Source organism: Drosophila serrata, unplaced genomic scaffold (assembly GCF_035046125.1).
Source record: "Drosophila serrata isolate PLE 108 unplaced genomic scaffold, ASM3504612v1 contig_376, whole genome shotgun sequence".
NCBI lineage: Eukaryota > Metazoa > Arthropoda > Insecta > Diptera > Drosophilidae > Drosophila > Drosophila serrata.
Window position 1 is genome coordinate 1,701,416 of NW_028257274.1, and position 20,698 is coordinate 1,722,113.

At 44.1% G+C, this 20,698-nt stretch overlaps 4 protein-coding genes across 6 annotated transcripts in view; 2 read left to right on the top strand and 2 right to left on the bottom strand.

The window, feature by feature from the left end:
* Positions 1–15: 15 nt before the first annotated feature.
* Ugt35D1 (UDP-glycosyltransferase family 35 member D1) lies at positions 16–1,773 on the bottom strand. The gene is made up of 2 exons (XM_020962221.2): positions 1,501–1,773; positions 16–1,446 (listed from the first exon to the last, which is right to left on the bottom strand). Exons 1-2 carry the CDS (start codon positions 1,742–1,744, stop codon positions 116–118), a joined length of 1,575 nt encoding a protein of 524 aa, XP_020817880.2. The 5' UTR covers positions 1,745–1,773; the 3' UTR covers positions 16–115.
* Positions 1,774–2,110: 337 nt separating this feature from the next.
* On the top strand, positions 2,111–8,781 carry Gcn2 (eukaryotic translation initiation factor 2 alpha kinase Gcn2). Its single transcript, XM_020957644.2, has 10 exons — positions 2,111–2,566; positions 2,634–2,803; positions 2,863–3,368; positions 3,427–4,054; positions 4,108–4,680; positions 4,738–4,914; positions 4,971–5,472; positions 5,526–6,575; positions 6,632–7,602; positions 7,663–8,781. Exons 1-10 carry the CDS (start codon positions 2,510–2,512, stop codon positions 7,787–7,789), a joined length of 4,761 nt encoding a protein of 1,586 aa, XP_020813303.2. The 5' UTR covers positions 2,111–2,509; the 3' UTR covers positions 7,790–8,781.
* PNPase (polyribonucleotide nucleotidyltransferase 1) lies at positions 8,661–11,555 on the bottom strand. Of its 3 annotated transcripts, none has more exons than XM_020957664.2 (5): positions 11,375–11,555; positions 11,129–11,301; positions 10,653–11,072; positions 9,371–10,591; positions 8,661–9,310 (listed from the first exon to the last, which is right to left on the bottom strand). In XM_020957664.2, exons 2-5 carry the CDS (start codon positions 11,272–11,274, stop codon positions 8,782–8,784), a joined length of 2,316 nt encoding a protein of 771 aa, XP_020813323.2. In that variant the 5' UTR covers positions 11,275–11,301; positions 11,375–11,555; the 3' UTR covers positions 8,661–8,781. The 3 variants fall into 3 exon arrangements, with proteins under 3 accessions (XP_020813323.2, XP_020813313.2, XP_086695803.1); XM_020957654.2 differs by having other exon boundaries at positions 11,129–11,322; positions 11,375–11,544; XM_086839677.1 differs by having other exon boundaries at positions 11,129–11,329; positions 11,375–11,477.
* An 863-nt stretch (positions 11,556–12,418) lies between these two features.
* The window catches only part of Gprk2 (G protein-coupled receptor kinase 2), a 57,489-nt gene continuing 49,209 nt past the window's right edge, over positions 12,419–20,698 (top strand). The window contains exons 1-2 of the mRNA XM_020962244.2: positions 12,419–13,224; positions 18,325–18,373. The gene's annotated coding sequence lies outside the window, so the exon portion shown is untranslated. The remainder of the gene's footprint in view (positions 13,225–18,324; positions 18,374–20,698) is intronic.

A 20,698-nucleotide genomic window follows, 5' to 3' on the forward strand; every position in this document is an offset into this window, starting at 1 on the left:
TAGAAAAATGTGGCAATGCTGGGGATAAAGTAAAAAGTGACGAGCGCTTCCGTGATACCCTAACTTAATAGCTAAACAATTGGTCAATCATTAATATTTAAAATACTCTTCTTATTTAACATAATTTCTGCTTTTGGTTATTTTCCTTCGTTCCATAACGAAGGCATTTCCTGAGAGACTTGACCACGCACAACGAAACCATTCCTAAAATGGCTAAGAAGCCAAGGAGAAAAGTACCCAAAACATCTATATTGTGGTAGGTAAAAAAGTCCAGTTCCCTTCCGGTTACTCTCATATGAGTTGCTCCCTTGTGCCGGAGGATGTACTCGGTCCACCAGATGGCTGTTTTCATAGGCTTCATGGGCCGATCCCTATACAAAGCTGCTCTTGCCTTTGCTGCCTCCCCAAAGCTCTTCTCCGTCAGCAGCCGTAAGACTGTTGAATTGAACTCCTTCTTGGTCATTTCCTTCAAATTGAGAACCAAACCCAGACCTTGGCTTCTAACATGTTCCATATTGTTGAACTGGTCAAAGAAGCAAGGCAGTCCCAGCATTGGTTTTCCGTAATGAATGCTTTCAATGGTGCTCAGCAATCCTCCATGGGTTATGAACAACTTCACCTTTGGATGAGCCAGGATGTCCTGCTGCGGGAACCATTTGCTAATCAAAACATTTGAGGGTTTTCCTGGCAGCTGATCATCATCGAATTTCCACAGAACACGCTGTGGCAGGTTGGCAAAGGTATCCATGAGTAACTTCCGAAGATTCTGGGACAAAGATTTGCTTCTAACATTGGTGCCCAAAGAGAAGTAAATGATGCCATCCTTCCCAGCACCTTGGATGAAATCCTCCAATTTCTGTGACAATGGTTTCGGTTCCTTATCAATATGCAAGCCTCCCACCTCGATCATATTTGGAACGTATGGGCGGGGTGGCCCCAAAGTGAAATGCTGATTCACGAAGACCAATGCATAGTTTCGGGAAATCTCAGATAACGGCAGCTTATCAGCGATTTTCGGAAAATGCTTTCTGTAAAGTGCCTCTTGCTTTCCCCGATGGCGCCAACTCCAGTTTATCCAAGCAATGGATCGCTCTAAGAAGTGAGCCAACCGACCGCGAAATGTGTCTAAGTCGTAGAGGTTAGAGGATGGAGACTGGATGTACGAAATGGGTGATATATTGCCCACAAGTCCATCGATTTTCCAATCAGTGCCGTACGGAGCCAAGCCAATTATTGGAGCCTCAAAGGTGGCCGCTAAGCCATAGAGAGCATCAAGCCGCCAAAGATCCGCAATGACCAAGTCAAACTGAGCGTTTTCTCCATTGAGAATCTCTCGACGCACTCCGTCATTGCTCAGTACTGTCTTTGTCAGGTTATGAGTGTATTCGTTGATAAAGTCATTATCATTCCAATGGCTTCTGGGTTTAGGCGTGGGTTTTAGAATTTCTTAAATGAAAATGTAAAACTTAAATGGCAAACTTTAACTTAATATAAGCTTACCTTCAAAATTTTCAAAGACTTCTAGAACAGGCACATCGTGTATATTTGCCACAGGCTCTTTCAAGGGAAAGGGATTGACGGAGGTTATTTCGTGGCCCAGAGAAGCCAATCTTTTGAGATAGGGCAAGCCGAAAAAATAATGCGAAGGACTTGGTATGGGAAACAATGCCAGGATTCGAGCAGCCTCCAGATAACCGGGCAGGAGACATGCCAGCAGGAAAACTCCTCTTATACAGACTTTCATTTTCTGCAATGGGCTTCTGCTGCCCTCGGGCTCTTTGTGAACACTGAACAGCAAAGTCTGACAAGATCTGCCTATATTAAAGGTGGAGCAACAATAAATTTCATACTTTTCATTAGATAAGCTAAATCAACAGCTTTTGAGTCCGGCGGCCTTGTTTCTATATTTGATCAATCAGTCGAGATTGAATCAGATGTTTAAAGTATACAATTTATTGTTTGATTTATATTTTCTGATAAATCATAAAATTAAAAATATAAATACTTTTTTTGTTACCAATTTATTCACTCAAATTATTTAGTTTTAAGCATATTTATATTCGCATATATTTTCCCGCCCAACCCTACAAATCAAAAGCTTACGTTTATCGATAATTTGCCACCTCTAAGGGCGAAGCCATCGAGAATCTCCCATCTCTAGTACTTAGAACAAAAATTCGGAAAACATTTTCTTCTTCCTGGAAATAATTGAAAGAAAAGCTCAACAGGTGGAAACTTTGACGCCGTAAAACTACAGGAATCCACAGAGTAATTGATTCGCCAGCGATTTCCGGCGGAAACCAAAACAAAAGTTATGCAGAAACCAGCTGAGGGGGAAACAGCTGCCAGCGCAGGTTCCGAAAAATTACGCCGGCCGGACCTCTTATAACCCGGACGCACAAAGAGGAAGCCTGAAGCCAACCACGACCGTCACCAGTATTCCAAGGCATCCGATGCAGCGAGGGTGCTTCCAAATTAAGTGAGATTTAATGAACAACAGCCAGACGTCATGGCAGCGAAGGAATCTTTTCGCGAGCGGCAGACTCAGGAGTTGGAGGTTATTAAGGTAAGCAGCTGTTGCCCGCTGTCCGCTGAAATAGTGACGAAATTTGCTCCTCCCCTTGCATGTATAGGCTATCTTCGGCAACGATGTTGAGGACCTACGACCCCAGGCGAATGCGGCGGTGTGGAAACCCACAGACATTAAGATACGGCTCACACCGCTGCGGGACTCGTCCAATGGCCTGGAGGCTTACGTCTGCACCAAGCTCCATGTTACCTGCCCCTCCAAATACCCAAAACTGTGAGTAAAAGGAGGTTCTATAAGAAAATAATAATAATAAAACTATCTAACTATTTCAGGCCACCAAAAATCGTGCTGGAGGAGTCCAAAGGAATGTCAGATCAACTACTGGAGGCCCTGCTCAGCAAGCTGCAGGCCCAATCTCAGGAGCTGCGCGGCGAAGTAATGATATACGAACTGGCCCAGACCGTGCAGGCCTTCCTGCTTGAGCACAACAAACCGCCCAAGGGCTCTTTCTACGACCAGATGCTGCAGGACAAGCAGAAGCGGGAACAGGAGCTGCTAGACATGCAGAGGCAGCGGGAGTGCCTGCAGCGCCAGACCCTGATGGATGAAGTAGAGCGGCGCAAGGAGATGTTCAAGACGGAGGCCAAGCGCCGCGGCGAGCCAAGGCGCAGCATGAGCGAGTCGAATCCGCGCCATCCCAGCTCCTCGGAGAGTTCCGAAAACTCTTCGCCCTATTATCGCGGCCACATCTATCCCAGCAAGTGCCTGGATCACCGCAACACAGAGACGCTCTACTTTCACAAGGTGGGCAGACAGATACAGCGGGGATGCTGTCTAGGTGAGTGCTACTTACTCGGAAGTAAGTTCTCAAAGGTAATAAAGTATCGTTACTGCAGGTCACTCCCAGCGTGGCTGCATTGCCTACACCGGCATCGACATGCACTGCGGCCAGCTACTATACATTACCGAGTGGAACATCAAGTACTGCCAGCTGGAGCAGCCGTGCAGTGGTGGCGGCAAGTGCCACTGGAGCAGCGAGACAAAATGCGCAGGCAATCACAGAGTGGATGAGGTTATCGCCTCCATAGAGAAACAAGTGGCCACTCTGGCCCAGCTGCAGCACAAGAACCTCATCCCGTACGAGTGCGTGCTGTGCATTAAGCGCAAAGAGGGGTTGCTGATATACCTGGCTCAGGATTTCCTTCTCGGCACTAGTGTGTTCAGTATCTCCTCCTCGCTAGGCTGGTGCATGGATGGAGCTAGGATGGTAGCCCGTGGCATGTTGGATGCACTTGTCTTCTTGCATAATAGGGGAATATCGCATAGTCATCTGTTGGATAGCACAGTGTTCATGGACAACACGGGCAATGTTCGCTGCTCAGACTACTCTCTAGTGCCCAATCTTCTGGAGCTGCTAAGCGGACCAGGACAGAGCAGCAATCGAGGAGACCTGCCCGCCTTGGGTGCTCTGGTGGAAAGTCTGATGCCAACGAATAGCTATGAAATGCGCGACTTTGTAGACAAGTGAGTGTTGGGTAGAACAGAAGTAAGCAGTCCTAACCCTTCGCTTCTTACAGATGCAACTCGGACCGCACTCTATCCGCTTCAGAACTGCTCGAGCATCCCTTCCTTCGCTTTTACGTGGACAACGGGCAGCAACAGCAATTGGTTCAGCTGCCGCAACAACGACACCCCAACCCCGCCCAGCGTACGGCAACTGCTCTGCCCTACCAGATACCTACATTGGCTCTAAGTCAATCCCGCCTTCGAACCGAGTTCGAGGTGCTTATGTACTTAGGAAAAGGAGCTTTCGGAGATGTTCTGAAAGTTCGCAATATTCTGGACAACCGGGAGTATGCTATTAAGCGAATACCGCTTCCCGCTCGCAGCCGGCAGTTGTACAAAAAGATGACGCGCGAAGTGGAGCTGCTTTCGCGTCTGAATCACGAGAACGTGGTGCGTTACTTCAACAGTTGGATTGAGAGCGTGGATGACGCAGATGCCGCCGAAATGGACAAGCTGCTGGGTGGAGAATGGTCGCAGAGTCAACAGGAGCTTAGTGTGAAACCTGCAAAGTCGCCACAACTGGGTCCCACCTTGGAGGAAGATGAGGACGATGATAGCTCGTCCAGCATGTGGAATGCTTACATGTAGGTTGAAAATTTAAAACAGTTATAAGATTTGTTAATTCTTTCTTTATTACGCAGGCCTGCTATGGGGGATTCCGATTCAGATGGGATTGAGTTTGTGGACTCCAACGGTAAGGTGGCTGTCTACGACAATGAGGAGGAGGAAGAAGACTCCAGAGGCAAAACCAGCTCACCAAAGCCCCTCATGCAAGTTATGTACATTCAAATGGAGTTCTGCGAAAAGTGTACACTACGGTGAGGTCTTGAGATAATTTTCGATAAAAACCTTATCCAAACAAGTTCACTTTTAGCACCGCCATCGATGATAACCTGTTCGATGATTGCGATCGCCTGTGGCGCCTGTTCAGGGAGATCGCTGAGGGTCTCTCGCACATCCACCAGCAAGGCATTATCCATCGGGATCTTAAGCCTGTAAACATCTTCTTGGACTCTCACGATCAGATCAAGATAGGAGACTTTGGCCTAGCAACCACTAGCTTCTTGGCTCTGCAGGCCCACGAATATCCAGCGCCCGTTCCTATCCACAATGTAACCAGTGCCGAGGATGGAACTGGCACTGGTAAGGTGGGCACCACCCTTTATGTGGCTCCCGAGCTCACCGGCAACGCTTCGAAATCGGTGTACAACCAGAAGGTCGATATGTACACGCTGGGTATTATTCTGTTCGAGATGTGCCAGCCGCCGTTCGACACGAGTATGGAGCGAGCGCAAACCATAATGGCACTGAGGACCGAGTCCATAAACATCCCGGATCGAATGCTCAAGGATCCCAAGTACGAGAAGACGGTGAAAGTAAGCTCTTATAAGGTACTTTTATATAAAATAAATGAATTGATTTCCTCCAGATGCTACAATGGCTACTTAGCCATGATCCCGCCCAGCGTCCCACCGCCGAGGAGTTGCTTAGTTCGGATCTCGTGCCGCCAGCCCAGCTGGAGGCCAACGAGCTGCAAGAGATGCTCCGTCACGCTCTGGCCAATCCGCAGAGCAAGGCGTACAAGAACCTCGTGGCCCGCTGCCTCCAGCAGGAGAGTGATGAAGTTCTGGAGCACACCTACCATTTAGGTAGCAGTCGGGCCATGAAATCATGGAATTCCATCGTCATAGACGATATAGTTTCCCTCAATCCGGTGATTGAGTTCGTCAAAGCCAAGGTGGTAAATCTCTTCCGCAAACATGGAGCTATTGAAGTGGATTCACCGCTCCTATCGCCACTGTCGGCGAGGAACAGCCGGGCCTATGCCAACGCGAATGCTGTGCACCTGATGACCCACTCTGGATGTGTTGTGGTGCTGCCCTGCGATCTGCGCACCCAGTTTGCCCGTCACGTGACCATGAACGGCGTGAATCTCATCCGACGCTACTGCGTGGACCGTGTTTATCGCGAGGAGCGGGTCTTCAACTTCCATCCCAAGCAGAGCTACGAGTGCTCCTTCGATATCATTGCACCCACAACGGGCAGCCACTTAGTGGATGCGGAACTGCTGTCACTGGCCTTTGAGATCACCACCGAGCTGCCGCGTCTGCGTGACCGAAATCTTGCGATACGCATGAACCATACGAATCTGCTGAGGGCCATCCTTATCTACTGCAATGTTCCAAAGTCACAATATGAAGCCTTGTTTGAGGGCACCCTGGACTTTATCGAGTCGCGCATATCAAGGTTCCAGTTCCACTCTAGCATAACAGTCATCATGGAGAAATCACGCACCTCGGCTCAAACCCTGATGGACATGCTGTTGGCCAACTTCTTGCTGACGGGCTCGAGGAGTACTGTGGATGATTCTGCGCTAAAGGCCCTTATGCGGGGCAAGGGTGAGGCGGCTTCACTGGCGAGAGGTGCTCTAAGGGAACTGGAGACTGTTGTGGGTCTAGCCTACAGCCTGGGCGTGACCGTGAGTAAAGGAATTTATTTTATAACCAGATTTAACAGCTCACTTTCCTTTTTCAGTGTCCTATTCACATATGGGCGGGTCTGCCCCTCAGCTTTGAACGTGCCAGCAATGGAGGAATCGTTTGGCAGATGACTGCTGACCTCAAACCCAATCGTTCTGGTCATCCTTCAGTTCTGGCGGTGGGAGAGCGTTACGATGCTATGCTACACGAGTTCCAGCGACAGGCTCAAAGCTTTAACTGCGCTCTGCCCTCGCGTGGCGGGCTCAGTGGCGCGGGTATGACTTTCTATCTGGACAAACTCGTTGCAGCCGTGGAGTACGCCAAGGATTGTCGAGCCATCGATGTAGGCATCTGTGTGTGTGGCACTCGTCCGCCTCTCAAGGACGTTACCTATATCATGCGACTGCTCTGGTCAGTGGGTATCCGTTGCGGCATTGTGGAGGCCGCCAGCGAAGTAGGTGATGAGGCTCAGGATTTGGCGCGACTTGGAGCTCTACATGTCATTCTGGTGGCCGAAAATGGTTCTCTCAGAGTGCGTACGTTTGAGAGAGATCGTTTTCAGGAGCGTCATCTAACGAGAGCTGAGCTGGTGGAGTTTATTGAGAAACTGCTGAGAACGGAAGCGATGAGCGGAGCCACTGTAGACAACTCCAGTCAGGTGTTCAACACTAGTGCTGGTGGTGGTGGAGGTGGCAACAGCGGTGGCAAGGAGAGGGAACGCGGTGAGAACGGTCTCAGCACGTCAGCCTCGAATGCCACCATCAAGAACAGCTACAGCCAGCTGCCGAATCTCCAAGTCTCGTTCCTCACCCACGAAAAGCCCACAGCGAACTATAAGAGACGACTGGAGAATCAGGTGGCGCAGCAGATGAGCTCCACTCTGGCTCAGTTCATCAAGAAGGAAACCTTTGTGGTGCTGGTGGTGGAACTGCCTCCGGCGGTGGTAAATGCCATAGTGGGGGCCATCAATCCGCGGGAAATACGTAAAAAAGAGACTGAACCGGAAATCAACTTTGTGATTGAAAGGTAAGTGAGGGAAACATGTAACAAGTTAATCTTTAATTACTAAGAAATTGTTATTTACAGATTTCCCAAATACAAACGCTATATATCGGATATAAATGACGAGGTCATGGATTATCTAACCGATGCCAAGACACCAATAGTAGCCTTGTACAGCATTTCCGATTCCTATTACCGCGTCATCATCTAACCCACAGCAAAACTAAAGATGGCAGAACTACTTAGTAGTACTCGACCTTAGGTTAAGCTTCGAAGTGTCACAAAACTGTTGTTTTTTTTGTTTTGGCCAAAATTCTACTTGAAGTGGCTATGTTTCTAGATGCCATTTAACAATTAATCGAATCAAAATTTTTTTATAAGCCCAACTTTGAATTACAGAGTAAGGAAATTGATGAGATTGCGAGATGAGTTTAAACTTTTTAGATCTGTCAAGAAATCTCATTTCATCAAGCTCCAACTCCATAGATTCGAAAAAGATTCAAAACAGATCTGTTATAAGTAGGTTTAGTAATTTTTCTTACTTGGTTTAAAGTAAAACGAATTCCCTACTGATGCTGTTCACGCCTAAGTCAAAAGTTGAAAACTAAGAAAAAAAAGAATCCTGTGCACATAAATATAAATTTATAAAAAATATATTTTTTAAAGTAAACATCGAGATTTTAAGTATCAGCTTTCATAAGGGTAGTCTGTGGTCGAAATATAATATATATATATTTTATATACATAACTCGATATTTTAATGTGGCGATTTATGTACGTTAATTCGATGTTCTCGTTGATATATCAGACCAATTTAAGCGGAACGCTATATAAATTCAATTTAGTAACATCTTTCTGAAATGTTTCGATGTCAGTATATCTATTTTTAAATTGTTTCGATAAAATCGATATAACTTCAATTTTTGAAATTCAATTATCAAAGTTTCACAAAATTCTTATTTTATAGACAGATTTAAGCAGATCGAGAGAGGCTTATCCTTTACAGAAAAACAATTTTAATTAAGTAAGAAATTGAATCCCGGGCTAAGCTCCAAACAAATTATTTTATACAGAGAACGATCTTAGATTTGAGTTTTCATCTATATTTTATATATACGTACAAGTTTTAAACACGAAATTTATAAGGCCTACAATAAAGTTGCATATTTCAAAAGTGCCTCCCATTGGGAGTCGTAACAAAAATCACGCTCCGTTCTCTCCGGCGGATTTGTTGAGGGAACGGGTTATGCCCAAAGCGGGTCCTTGAAGGACCTTCCGCGAAAGTCGCATGAAACCAGAGACGGGATCACGACCAAAGTACTTAACCTGAATCTCCTGACCCACCTCTAGGTTCAGCGCCGAGGGATGTGCGATCTTGCGTTGATCTAGCTGCGAGTTGTGCAGCAGTGCTGGTGGCATGCTCGGATATAGCACGACCATGACGCCCGTGTCGCGCAGCTCTGTGATCTTGGCAGTGTAGATGCCGCCGAACTCCAGGTCCGGCACTCGCTCCTTCACCATGTAGCCCTCGATCATCTCCTTGGCCTCGTCCATGGCCGCTTGCGAGGGTGCAAACACCGAGAAATTACTCTCATCCGAGGCAGTCAAAGTAGCTCCGGTCTCCAGGTAGATGCGCTTCATGTGGAGTCCACTAGGGCCAATCAGTTGAGACCTCTGGTGCGGCTCCACGGTGATGGTCTCGCTTACAGGCCAGCTCTCCTTGCGATACTTCCTGGTAAAGGAAATATGTTTTTAATTCTCAAATAATTATTTTCCATTAAAATAAACTCACCTCGGCTCCCGGATGGCCTCCGCCATGATGTCTAGGATCTTGGACTTGGCATCGGTGGCCTTTTGCAGCGACTCCATGACCACCTTGAGCGGAATGCCCGGGATCTTGAGGTCCGCTTGGATGGCAGTGAAGCCCTTTCTCGTGCCCGCCACCTTCATGTCCATATCGCCCATATAATCCTCGATACCAAGTATGTCGGTGAGAATGCGGTAGTCCTGCAGGTGCTTGGTGTCTTCGTTCTCGAATTTGGTGACCAGGCCGATGGCCACGCCCGCTGCAGGGGCACTGACCGGCACTCCAGCGTCCATGAGAGCCAATGAACCACCACAAACGCTGGCCATGCTACTACTTCCATTTGACTCCAACACCTCAGAGGTGAGTCTCACAGTGAAGGGATAATCGTGCGGCAGAGTGGGCAGCAGTCCTCTCTCCGCCAGAGCTCCGTGGCCCAGTTCTCGGCGACCCAGAGGACCAATCCGGCCCACTTCTCCCGTGGCATAAGGTGGAAATTCGTAGTGCAACATAAAGTTTTTGGCCTTCAGACCGCCACTTTCTAGAGCAGCTAGGGAGTCCAGTTTCATGGCGCTCTCCGGCGAGTCCAAGCTCACCGTGCAGAAGACCTGCGTCTGACCGCGCTGAAACAGAGCGGATCCATGGAGCGGTTTGTACATGTCCACCTGGCAGGAAATGTTTCTTAGCTGGTCGAAGTCCCTGCCGTCGCATCGCAGTCCTCGCTCAAAGATTAGTTCCCGGAAGATGGCTCTGCTGGTCTGATTGAACTGCTCACCGATCTGGGAGGGCTCTGTGTCCGGAAAGGAGCTCCACACTTTGTCGATCACATTGGAGCGCACCTCGTTGACCGCGTTGTCCCGCGAGATCTTGTCGTGCTGAGCATCCTGGAAGATCTCTCTCAGTCGCATCTCGCACATGCTCCGAACAGCCTGCTCCAGTTCCGGGTCCACCGAAGGCGGCGCTTCCAGTTCTCTCTTCTGTCTGCCGTAGGCCTTCTGGAGGCGTTCGATCTCATGGATAATGGACTGGGCCTCTCGAGTGCCCTGCTTAATGGCCTTGAGGAGGTCCTGCTGCAGTACTATATTGCCCTTGCCTTCCAGCATCACCACCAGGTTCTGTTTGGTGGCCGAGACGACCAGATCCAATTGGGAGGACTGCAACTCTCTTCGGGTGGGATTGATCAGCACTTCGCCATCACAGAAGCCAACTCTGAAAGAGCAGGGGAATTCTTATCAATGAAAGTACTCCTATTTAAGGTTTCCCCACTCACCGCACAGCTCCGATGGGTCCATTCCAGGGAATGTCACTCAGTGACAGCGCCATGGATGCGGCATTGATGGCCAGGATATCGGGGTTGTGCACAGCGTCCATTGCCAGCATGTTGCAAACTAGCTGTGTCTCCGTGCGGTAATCCTTGGAGAAGAGCGGACGCAGTGAGCGATCGATCAGCCGGGCAGAGAGAATCTCCTTCTCGGAGGGACCCATTTCCCGGCGCATAAAGTTCATGGGAATGCGACCGGAGGCGGCGTTCTTCAGACGATAATCCACCACCAGCGGCAGAAATCCCTGACCCGGCGAAGGCTTTGGCTTGGCCACCGCTGTGACCATTACGGCGGTGTCACCCATCTGGCACACGGCACTTCCATTGGCGAATCTCGCCAAGCGGCCAGAGCTGAATGTCAGGTTACGTCTGTAAGGGAATTCGGGGTTTGGATTATAAGTTGAGTGGGAAGGCCATCTACTCACCCATTACTGAAGTTTACCTCGACGGAGGGAGCTTCTCCATTGGCAGTGCTTTGGACACTTCTTTTGTGGCTGGAAACTGATGGATTCAGGCATCTTAGGCGGTAATTGAGGAGTTTCAGTGATTTCCTTGTGAAAATCATTGTCATTACCTAAAATCTGCCGGTTAGTTCCGACTAATAAGACATTTGAGTGCCCTGTAAACTTGAAGATCTTGAAATGTTTTTTCTTATGAGCATTTTAACTTACCTAGTGTGATTAATAATTTTTATATGTTTCTCCTTGTTTCTATTGTTAATTTATTTTATATTCAATTAAATATTTCCTTAAAAATTACAGGTGATTATCAAATTCAAGGCAGTGTGCAACATGTGTGCGGATACGAAGCTGATTTGTTGGTGTTGCCACACTTTGTTACTATTTAATAGCTAGATAGCTAGATAGCTAGCTAGCTAAATATTTATTTACGTTTTTAAAATCGTTAATTATTGTGGAATAATACATAATCGTGGTAAAAAATAAATATTCAAAATTTATTTTATTGCCAGCTAGAGGTGGAAGCTGAAACAGAAATACCGCTTTTAAAGAAATCGTCATAATAAATCCGACAAAATACATATAATTGTAATATATTAATTATTTATAAATATACTTAAACTTCATGTTGGCTTCATTTTTAACAATAAAAATAAATAACTTCCGAACGCCAAAGTTTGTATACCAATTATGGTTGCGATTCGATTATTAATAAACAATAAAATTTTGTTTATATATTATTTATTTACAGTTTTAGATTCCAAATTTTGTGTTTTCTTCTACATTTAACAATAGTTTCTATTGCAGATATATGTATACATATATTATCCCTATTTTCAAAAAATTCAAACAAAAGTTCTGAAAAAAAATACAAAATGCTTATATATACAAATAGTTGACAATTTTTTGAAAAATATGAATGTTATAATTTTTTTTCAAACAAAAGTTGAACTGATAGTTTCTATGGCAGCTATATGATATATTCATCCGATCCGACCTGTTCCGACATATATACCAGTGGAGTTATATAAAAAAAAGTATACAAAAACCCGCCAAGTTTCATTGAGATGGCTTAAATACTGAGAGACTGGTTTACATAGAATCAGACTGACGGACAGACTGTCATGGCTGGATCGGATCAAGAATATATATATTTCATATGGTCGGAAACGACTGCTCTGGCTAAAATTATAATAGACTGCAAGGGTATAAAATAATACCATCGGGAGAAAACTATCGATACATCGATATTTGAACATCGATGGACATTCAGCGATACATCGGCGATTTCTCGACAATATCCCATCTCTACTCAGAAGACTCGTAAATTTTTTCGAAAGCACTGCAATTCGCGGATCCATTGCCATTCGTTTATGCAAAATAACCACTGCGAACGTCGCCGTGTACCGCCGCAACTAATAGCAGCTAACCTGGCTTTAATCGACCGCTCCTGGGCGTATAAAAAAACGCTTCAATTTCTTGGCCATCGTTTTCGGCCCGCCGCGTGTGTGTCGTTGTGTTAGCGTGTGCATGTGAGTGCCCGCCCGCCCGTCTCTGTGTGTGTGCCCATCGGCTTGTGTGTGTGTGTGTCTCAGTGTGTGCAATCGTGGTGGTGAGCGCTACTGCCGCCGCCGCAACAACAACAACAAAAAAAGAAAACCGAAATCGACAAATGCGGTCAAATTGAAAAGAAAAACAAAAAGAAAAAAGTATTCTCGGTCAAAGCAAAGCCAAAAAAGCACAAGCCAAAAAGAAAAACGCTGAATCCCGGAAAAATTGCCGGAAAAATTGCCTTCTAGGCGTGTCGCTGCTCTGCCCGCTGCTGCTTCTTCTTCGCTCGCCTCAGTCGCTTCAATTTGTTTATGCTGCCCAAAAGTGAGAAAGAGAGAGAGAGCGAGAGCAAGAGCGCACTCTTATCAACGGGACGGACCACTTTCTTATCAGACTCGCCAGCCGCCTGCCGCAGATTGTTGCGAAAAGTTCCAAATAACAGGAATTATTAGGAAGCCGCATTAACCGGGCTGGAAATAGCGCTGAACCGAATTGGAAAATCAAACAAACAGGTAAGTCATGCAGACTTAATGTAGAAAACAAACCAACAACATCAGGCGCCTCCTCTGTCTTCTCTTTTAATTGTCACACCTCATTAGCCGTCCCTCTCGCTCCGATAAGTGTTTTATGGCCGTTTCTAGCCATTTACACACGTTGCCTCTTGTCGCCTGTCGTTGCCTGTGTGTGCATTGCTAATTAATTGCATTAACTTCAACGATGCAGAGACCACGGTTCCGTCCCCTTCCCCCTCCCCCTTTATTGCTCTTTTGCCGTTTGAAAAGTGAAAGCAAAAGGGGAATTGCGTTGGCATTTATCGCTTATCAGCTGTCTCTGCTTCTTCTCGTTACTCCTCCACCGCACTTATTCTGCAAATATGCAATCGCACACTCACAAAGCCACGGGACGGACACGCTAAATAAACAAACAAATGCCCGTATGCATATTTATAACTCATTATGCTATGCCTTCTTCCGGTTGTCACTTTCCTCTTTGTTCTTTTTGTAGCCATCGGAAATACTTTTGACCCTTGTAAGGGGGTCGATTGAGTAATTGAGTCTTTAAAAAGTCATAAAATATAATAACTCCAGAATTAAATAAATCATAAATTATATGATTTTGTGAAGAAATTATTTTCTAAATTGAGAAGTACTTTGCTAAAGCTGAGAGAGTAACAATTTGGAATACTTCTAACATGATTTTAGCATAATTAACATTTGAGAAACCTGTTTTATCAACTAATTTAAATATATATGCCATTAAAAAAATACAAATATTATTGAGTTAAGCTATTTTTATTGAACTTTCATATGTATTTTATAAAAATTATTTAAAAAAAAGGTTAAAAACTCAAATTATAGCTAAAGAGCAGGTCCATATTATTCTTATAAATTATTCTGCAAGTAAAGATCTTAAATTAGTTAATATGAATGAATTATATTCAACAGTTAACAACCTTATTGAATTTGGTGTACGATTTTACTCCCCTGAAAATTTAGATTACAATTCCTAAATCAATTTCACAACCCATAAAACTAAAATTCCACGCTACAATTCAATTAAATCCATTAATCTAATCACTAAAATATTTTCCTCACTCAAAAAGAGATATTTTTAATCCACAGAGAGACCGCAGTTTAAAAATAAATCGCAATCTATCGTAGCTCCCAGCATTTCTCAAACCATTTATTTCCGTAACATCAAAATAAGAACTCAAACCAATTAGTGAAACCATTTTGAAATCACCATAAATCAGAATCATTCCAGCAGGGCCATAAATTGCCGTTTTTCATTTGCAGCTGACAAATGCGAGCCATTAAAAATAGTTTTTCCGAAAACGAAACGAACAGAAGTTTTTCCCGCTTTTCAAGGGCGACCCTCGCTATATATATATACGTTATATATTCATAGCCGATCTTGATATGTTTCTTATCTCCTGTGCATTGGTTCGGCTGTTGTTTGGACGTCATTGTCAGACCCGAGTGTCTCTGATTCGAGAATCGAGAATGGACTGCATAATTAAGAGGCGCTTGGCCTTTGCTGATAAACATTTCCGCTTTTCATCCGCCAAAACCATCAGACAGTGGGAATAGTAGGAAAAATGTACAGAAAATACACAAAATAACAGACGACAATTGCAGATGGTTAAAGTTCACAATGTGGCAGCGCGGTATCTCTGATGTGACCCCATGTGGCGCCCTTTTCAACTGTCAAAACTATTGCCACTCGAAGGGCTTGCGTCACAGTTTATCGACTCAACCCATTTCCTCTCTCTCTTCTCCCTTTGGCCTTTTCCCTTGCCCAATCCGATTCCATTGGGGTGACGTAGGCAATTGGCAGAAACATGTGTATCCTGTGTCATCGCCGTCGTCGTCGTCGTCTGCCAAGACAATAATAAACCATCAATGTGGAGGGGTCGGACGGTGACCCAGCCCCACCAGAGCAAATAAAACCCAATCGAATATTATTATCAATGAGGGCAGGACCCAAACAACGAACCCCATTTACTTTACCGGGAGTGTTGGCCACATGCTGCTCATTCTTGGCAGGATATCGCCCGAACCGGCGAGAGGGAGCGTGACCCAACCCAACCCCTCGTTTACCAAACCGATCCAATGCCCAATCCTTAATTCCAATCGCAGCCCGTAGTCCGCCGTTGTCCGGGCCACGCCCTCGTGCCATCATCGTCGCCTTGTGCTCTAATTTGGCGCGACTTTGACACTTGTTAGCCAATATGTTTTTGGCTCGTGTTAATGGCCCAACGGGAATTGATATTAATTGCCCCGACGCCCCTGAGTAGGCGTGGCCCATGGTGTGGTCAATATTGTTGGATCCACAAAAACAAAAAAGCAGAAGAAGGAATGCCTGGAAATCAGCTTAAATCAATTTTTGTTCATGCCCGATGCCGCTTTTGTTCACTTACTGCCGGTTTTGGCCAATCGGCTTACCAACTTTTTCGTGACTGTTTTTGTTGCGGCTTTGACTGTTGAAAAGAACCAAAAAGAACCTCCCCCTCCTCTCTATTATATTTCCCGTTCAATCTAATTAATCCAATGCAACCCTTGAGGGAGAAAGATTTTGAATTTCCCTGACCCTTTTTTTGTGTAGTGAATGAAAACTGAAAATGGCCTCTTGTTTTCTCTTGCATGGTGCCTATAATAAAACTAAATTCAATTAGAACTTGCAGTTTCAGTACCTTTCTTTCCCAGTCTCCCCTGTCCCAGGTCCCAGTTCCCAGTTCTCTGTGCGTGTGGAAAAAGTTGAAGTGAAATGTGAGAAAAGTTTGTGGAATATGTTGGTAAAGGCAAAAAACGAGGGATGGAGGAGTGCGTGTGGTATAGGAGTCCTTATTAGTTGCCAAAGGGAAACCCCGAAGGGCATGCAAATTTAATGGAATCTCTTCAAGTGAAAGGCAATTTAATTATTGTTCCTTTGCTTGTATATCAATTAGTTGAAAGGAGTATGCCGATATGCAGAGGAAATAGTGGCAGAAAGGACTATCCCATCCTCTGGTTACAAATGAAATAAAACCCCGCTTGGTTTAGGTATTGACGAGTTTTCAATCCACAACCAAATCCCATCCCTCCTGCCAAATTCGATGATATAGCAATTCGGTATTTCCTAACTACCTAGAGAGTTGATTCCTAATGGCTTCTCCCGTCCTTTACCGATGGGGAGAGCTTACCTAGCACAATCCTCTTAGGGGGGCCAATCGCATTCCAACTGAACACCTGACACACCTGCCCCGGTCTGCCTTCGTTTTGATAAGAAATTCCTGCTGCTAATCAACAAGACAGGCCTGACAGGTGGGCGGTTGGGGGGCGGCCATGGCGATGGAGCAAACAGAAGCCAACCTGCCGTAATGACCTTGATAAACTTTCGTTCCAAGAGGCGCTTCTTCTCTTATGGGCGTATGGGAGTTGGCTCCCATGGCTTTGCTTTTCTTGGGGCAATGTTAATATTTGCTTTAGTCTGCCGAAAAACGTTTTACATTTACCAACCGCCCCCGAAATTACCACTCCCAAATAATAAGAATAAGAAAAGAACTCGTAAAGTACACATAGACCAAACTTAAAAGTTTTTCTTTGACATTTTTCTGGTGTCTCTTCCTGTTACCAAAAATTGTTCGGCTTATGCCGCTTCGACGCTTTTGTTGTCTCTTTATTTTTCAGTTTTGATTAAAGACAAACCCTTGTCTGCTAGGGACCTGACCCTCTGCTCACCTTGCTTTGACTGAGTGTTATTACCACTTTGTCGCATCAACCTTTAAACTTTGCCATTTTATGGGTAGCTCTGTGCCTGTGCCTTTTCCGATTCTATCCGGTACTGTTTTTGACCAGCTTTGAGGGAGGTCCAGAAATTGGATTTTTCTTTCTTTTTTTTTTTTGTTGCTTGGGGGCCTCTGTCAACAGACAAATAGGATATCATGATCCATCAACAATGCCTGTCCAAGGCACACACAAAACCACCCACTGCCCGGCGGAGAATTCCAAAAAAATTATGCAAAGTGTCATTGAAACTTTACAACAACAAATGAAAGGCAGGGAGTAAAAAATAAAGAGAAAAATAAAAGGTAAAGCGTTGCCGGCGTCTCATGCACTTAAAAACCAATCACTTGTGCATTGACCCTCGCAAAGGGAACCACATTCAGGTAAAGGTAGGGGTAAAGGAAAACCATAGCCCAGGCTAAAGAAGCAGCAGCTGTAAATGCGACAGCAGGCAACGCAACGTGGCCAACACCTTGACACTGTGTCGTCGGCCAAGTTTGGCGACTTGGCAACAGAGCCAAATGAAGCCAAAAGGGTGGGGCAGCAGCAGGAGTGCTCTTAAAGTCGAAGAAAGGCACACTCTTTTTCAGGTTAAATCAATTTATATTTAAATAAAATACTTACAAAATTTAAATACAAATCAAACACATTAATTAAGCCAGGATTTAAGCCAAATAGGAAGCACCCACCTAAATATAAACAAGCTAATTTGCTATATTTAAATTAACAATATGGGTTATAACCTTGAACTTTACCAAAAAAAAACCAGTTTCTGTGTAATTTTCGTAAATGTTTGGCTTTTAATAATAAATACAAAGTGAGTTTTTTGCCAGACAAAGATCATGACCGGTCGAGATCGTTACAAATTGATAATGACTCCCCTGCAGAAAAAGGGTATAGCAACATTTTTATGCAAAAAACTTGCCGGCAGAAACAGGCTCTCCTCCAGACCGAATCCGACTTGGTCCGGGACAAAGCGCGACCAATGAGGAGGCCCCGGACCATACACATACTACGTGTAGAATTCATTAACAATAATGTGCAGTGGAAAGGGATAAAAGGAGGAGCAACAAAAAAAAAGAAGAGAACAAAAAATATCAAAAAGGGCCTGGGAGCCGCTCAGTTACCAGGAATTTCTGTTTAAGCCTAATCCTGGGTGGTCTTCGCTTCGCTGTTTGTTGGTTATGAAAGAGGAGTAGTCCCCCATAAAGGATATTAAATCCAATAAAAAGCCAACAGAATTCAATTAAAAATTCAATTTTACCTGGAAAACTCTAGTCCTAAACTTTTGATTGATAAATACTATAAAGTTTTTAATTCCAAGTAATTATTTCTATCCATTTTCAGATATCTTACTGACAGCGAATTGGTCATTTTCATTTGGAGAAGCCCTAAGGTGAGTTGATCGTTCTCGGAAATTGAAAGCATTTTATCTTTTCAATTGATAGCACAATCTTTTCACGTTTCTCTATAAATTATGTCATAGATAGACTATTTGTGTGGCTCAATATAAAGTGTTTGATTGACGAGCACACGAGCTCATTCAAATGAATTGTCATTCATTCAACGGAATGCTGGGTGCAATTTTCCTCAAAGAAATTCCTAACTGACATCGCTTCAGCGAACTGTGTTATCGTTAATTGTTTTTTGCCCTCGCTGGAGTTTGTTTTTTACTACAGTTTTTTCTTTTTTATTTTGTGGTACAAAATCGCATTATTCATTTATATTTTTTTATTGCATTTCTCAGTCCCAGAGAGCTGAAATCATTTTTCATTCATTCGGTTTAAATCGAAAGAGCAGAGAATCAATATGCAAACATTTTTAGTGCTTTTAACTTTTTCTGTATTAGTCATTGGGTTACTTGGGAGTGCTTCTTGTTAAGAGGGTATATCAGTTATTTAATCGCATATTTTTCAAGTTGTTTTATGTATTTGATAAGCAAATATATACCACGTAATCATATTTTACTACGTAATTGAATTTAATAATAGTTTTGGGTACAATTCAATAGGTGATTATTTGATATTTTCAACTATTAAGATTGCACTAATCGCCAGAGGGAGCCTATTTAAATATTTACGGATCATTGGGTAAATTATAAAGTTATCAACCCATTAAATTGTTGAATAAATCTGCGAATTAGGGAAAATCCTGAGGTTATGAGAGGGAATCTTAGCACTAAATTTACAGGTAATAAAATATGTAAATAATCCCACAACATGTTCTCATGTTCTTGCTTCCTTAACACTTGTATTTTATATGCGGGCTTTGGACGCTTTCAAGTGTGTGCTGCAAAAAATTTAAACTTTTTATTTATTGTTAAACATTTTTACAGACATTTGTTCTCTCCCTGCTGTTGTTGCCTGATCCTTGTCACATTTGCGAAAGTTTTGTGCCTTTTGTTACAGCGCTGACACACACAACAGCTTTTGTTGATTTTTGTCCTTACTTGTATATATAGTACATCTAACTTTTCCCTAGGTAATTTGCCAGAAACGCCTATAAAAAGGGCGTGGGCGTGGCAGTTGGCACCACTTGGCAGGGCTGGCAAAGGCGATTAGCAACATGAAAAAAAAAAAACAAACTTGTTAGCAACATATTTTCTGCACAACTTTCTGTTGCACTTCAAAATCTAGTTTGCTATTTTTTGCGTGTCCTGTGTTATTTTTTTACCCTTGCACTTGGTAAGTTTATGGCCGCACTTTAAGTGGCAAAGAAACTTTACCGAAACTCTGTTTCCACCACTGACATTGGAGCCATTGAACATTTACCATATTCCACAGTTACTCTCAAAAAACATTCGTCCAAGTCCTTGGTGACGTCGTAGCAAATTTTGGCCTGAAATGTTTAGGAGCTCATAAATTCTGGCACAAAGTCGGATACTCCTCAACTGCCATTGTCTGGCTACCTGAGAGTTTTTCCTTTGCGTCCTCGTTTTTTGTTGGAATTTCATGTACATTTTCTTCGTTTTTTTCTTCTTTCGTTTGTTTCTCGTGCGTCTGACAACTTTTGGCACATTTGTCGTACATCAAATTAGGAGCAGAATGCCCGACGGCGCGAAATGATTGAGCATTTGCATTAAGCCGAATCAACACGGCGCACAGGTACACCCAGACATGCCGCAAATCGTGAGGAATGTAATATCTTTTGGGCCCGCGGGAATTGTCGACTTGCCCTGCAGTTACTCCTCAAAAAATCAATTTCAATCAAATATTTAAAAGTGTGTGTGTGAAATTTTGATACTTACGTGAGAAATATCAGGTGTCCTGGGGAATGTGCCCAAGAGAAATGAGGAGAAGTTGAACAAGTGGAAAACTTTAAAATTATGAAATCGTTCCTTGAAACGGTAGTCTTTTATATATCAATTACTAAACTGATTTATGATTTTATAAAGCCCATAAAATTCCTTCTTGATGACCGAAACACGTCATCATTGCTCCCTTGTCTACCTTGGTCAATTTGCAGTTATTTTTGGTTAGCAAAAAAGCCAAAGAATAAAAAAAAAACAGACACAAAGAGCAACACAATAACCAAATGAGTCTTTCTGGCCAACAGAAGAATGGGGAAAACTTTGAGCAAATATTGACTCAGTTATTCGAGTTTCATTTTTATTCGTCCGCCGACGACTCGGGTAAATAAAGCATTTTCAAATTTGTGAATATGCATGTCAACTCAGCTCAACTGGGCTCAGTCAGTCCCTCTGTCCTGGCCAGCTTAACTG

What these genes read in the sequence shown, in the direction of transcription:
- Ugt35D1 (XM_020962221.2), bottom strand. Translation starts at nt 1,744, where the DNA reads ATGAAAGTCTGTATAAGAGGAGTTTTCCTGCTGGCATGTCTCCTGCCC. An exon ending in AGTCTTTGAAAATTTTGAAG is followed by an intron (nt 1,447 to 1,500) that starts GTAAGCTTATAT and finishes TTTTCATTTAAG; the next exon opens with AAATTCTAAAACCCACGCCT.
- Gcn2 (XM_020957644.2), top strand. Translation starts at nt 2,510, where the DNA reads ATGGCAGCGAAGGAATCTTTTCGCGAGCGGCAGACTCAGGAGTTGGAG. An exon ending in AGGAGTTGGAGGTTATTAAG is followed by an intron (nt 2,567 to 2,633) that starts GTAAGCAGCTGT and finishes TTGCATGTATAG; the next exon opens with GCTATCTTCGGCAACGATGT. An exon ending in AGCATGTGGAATGCTTACAT is followed by an intron (nt 4,681 to 4,737) that starts GTAGGTTGAAAA and finishes TTTATTACGCAG; the next exon opens with GCCTGCTATGGGGGATTCCG.
- PNPase (XM_020957664.2), bottom strand. Translation starts at nt 11,274, where the DNA reads ATGACAATGATTTTCACAAGGAAATCACTGAAACTCCTCAATTACCGC. An exon ending in GGACCCATCGGAGCTGTGCG is followed by an intron (nt 10,592 to 10,652) that starts GTGAGTGGGGAA and finishes CTGCTCTTTCAG; the next exon opens with AGTTGGCTTCTGTGATGGCG. An exon ending in GAGGCCATCCGGGAGCCGAG is followed by an intron (nt 9,311 to 9,370) that starts GTGAGTTTATTT and finishes TTCCTTTACCAG; the next exon opens with GAAGTATCGCAAGGAGAGCT.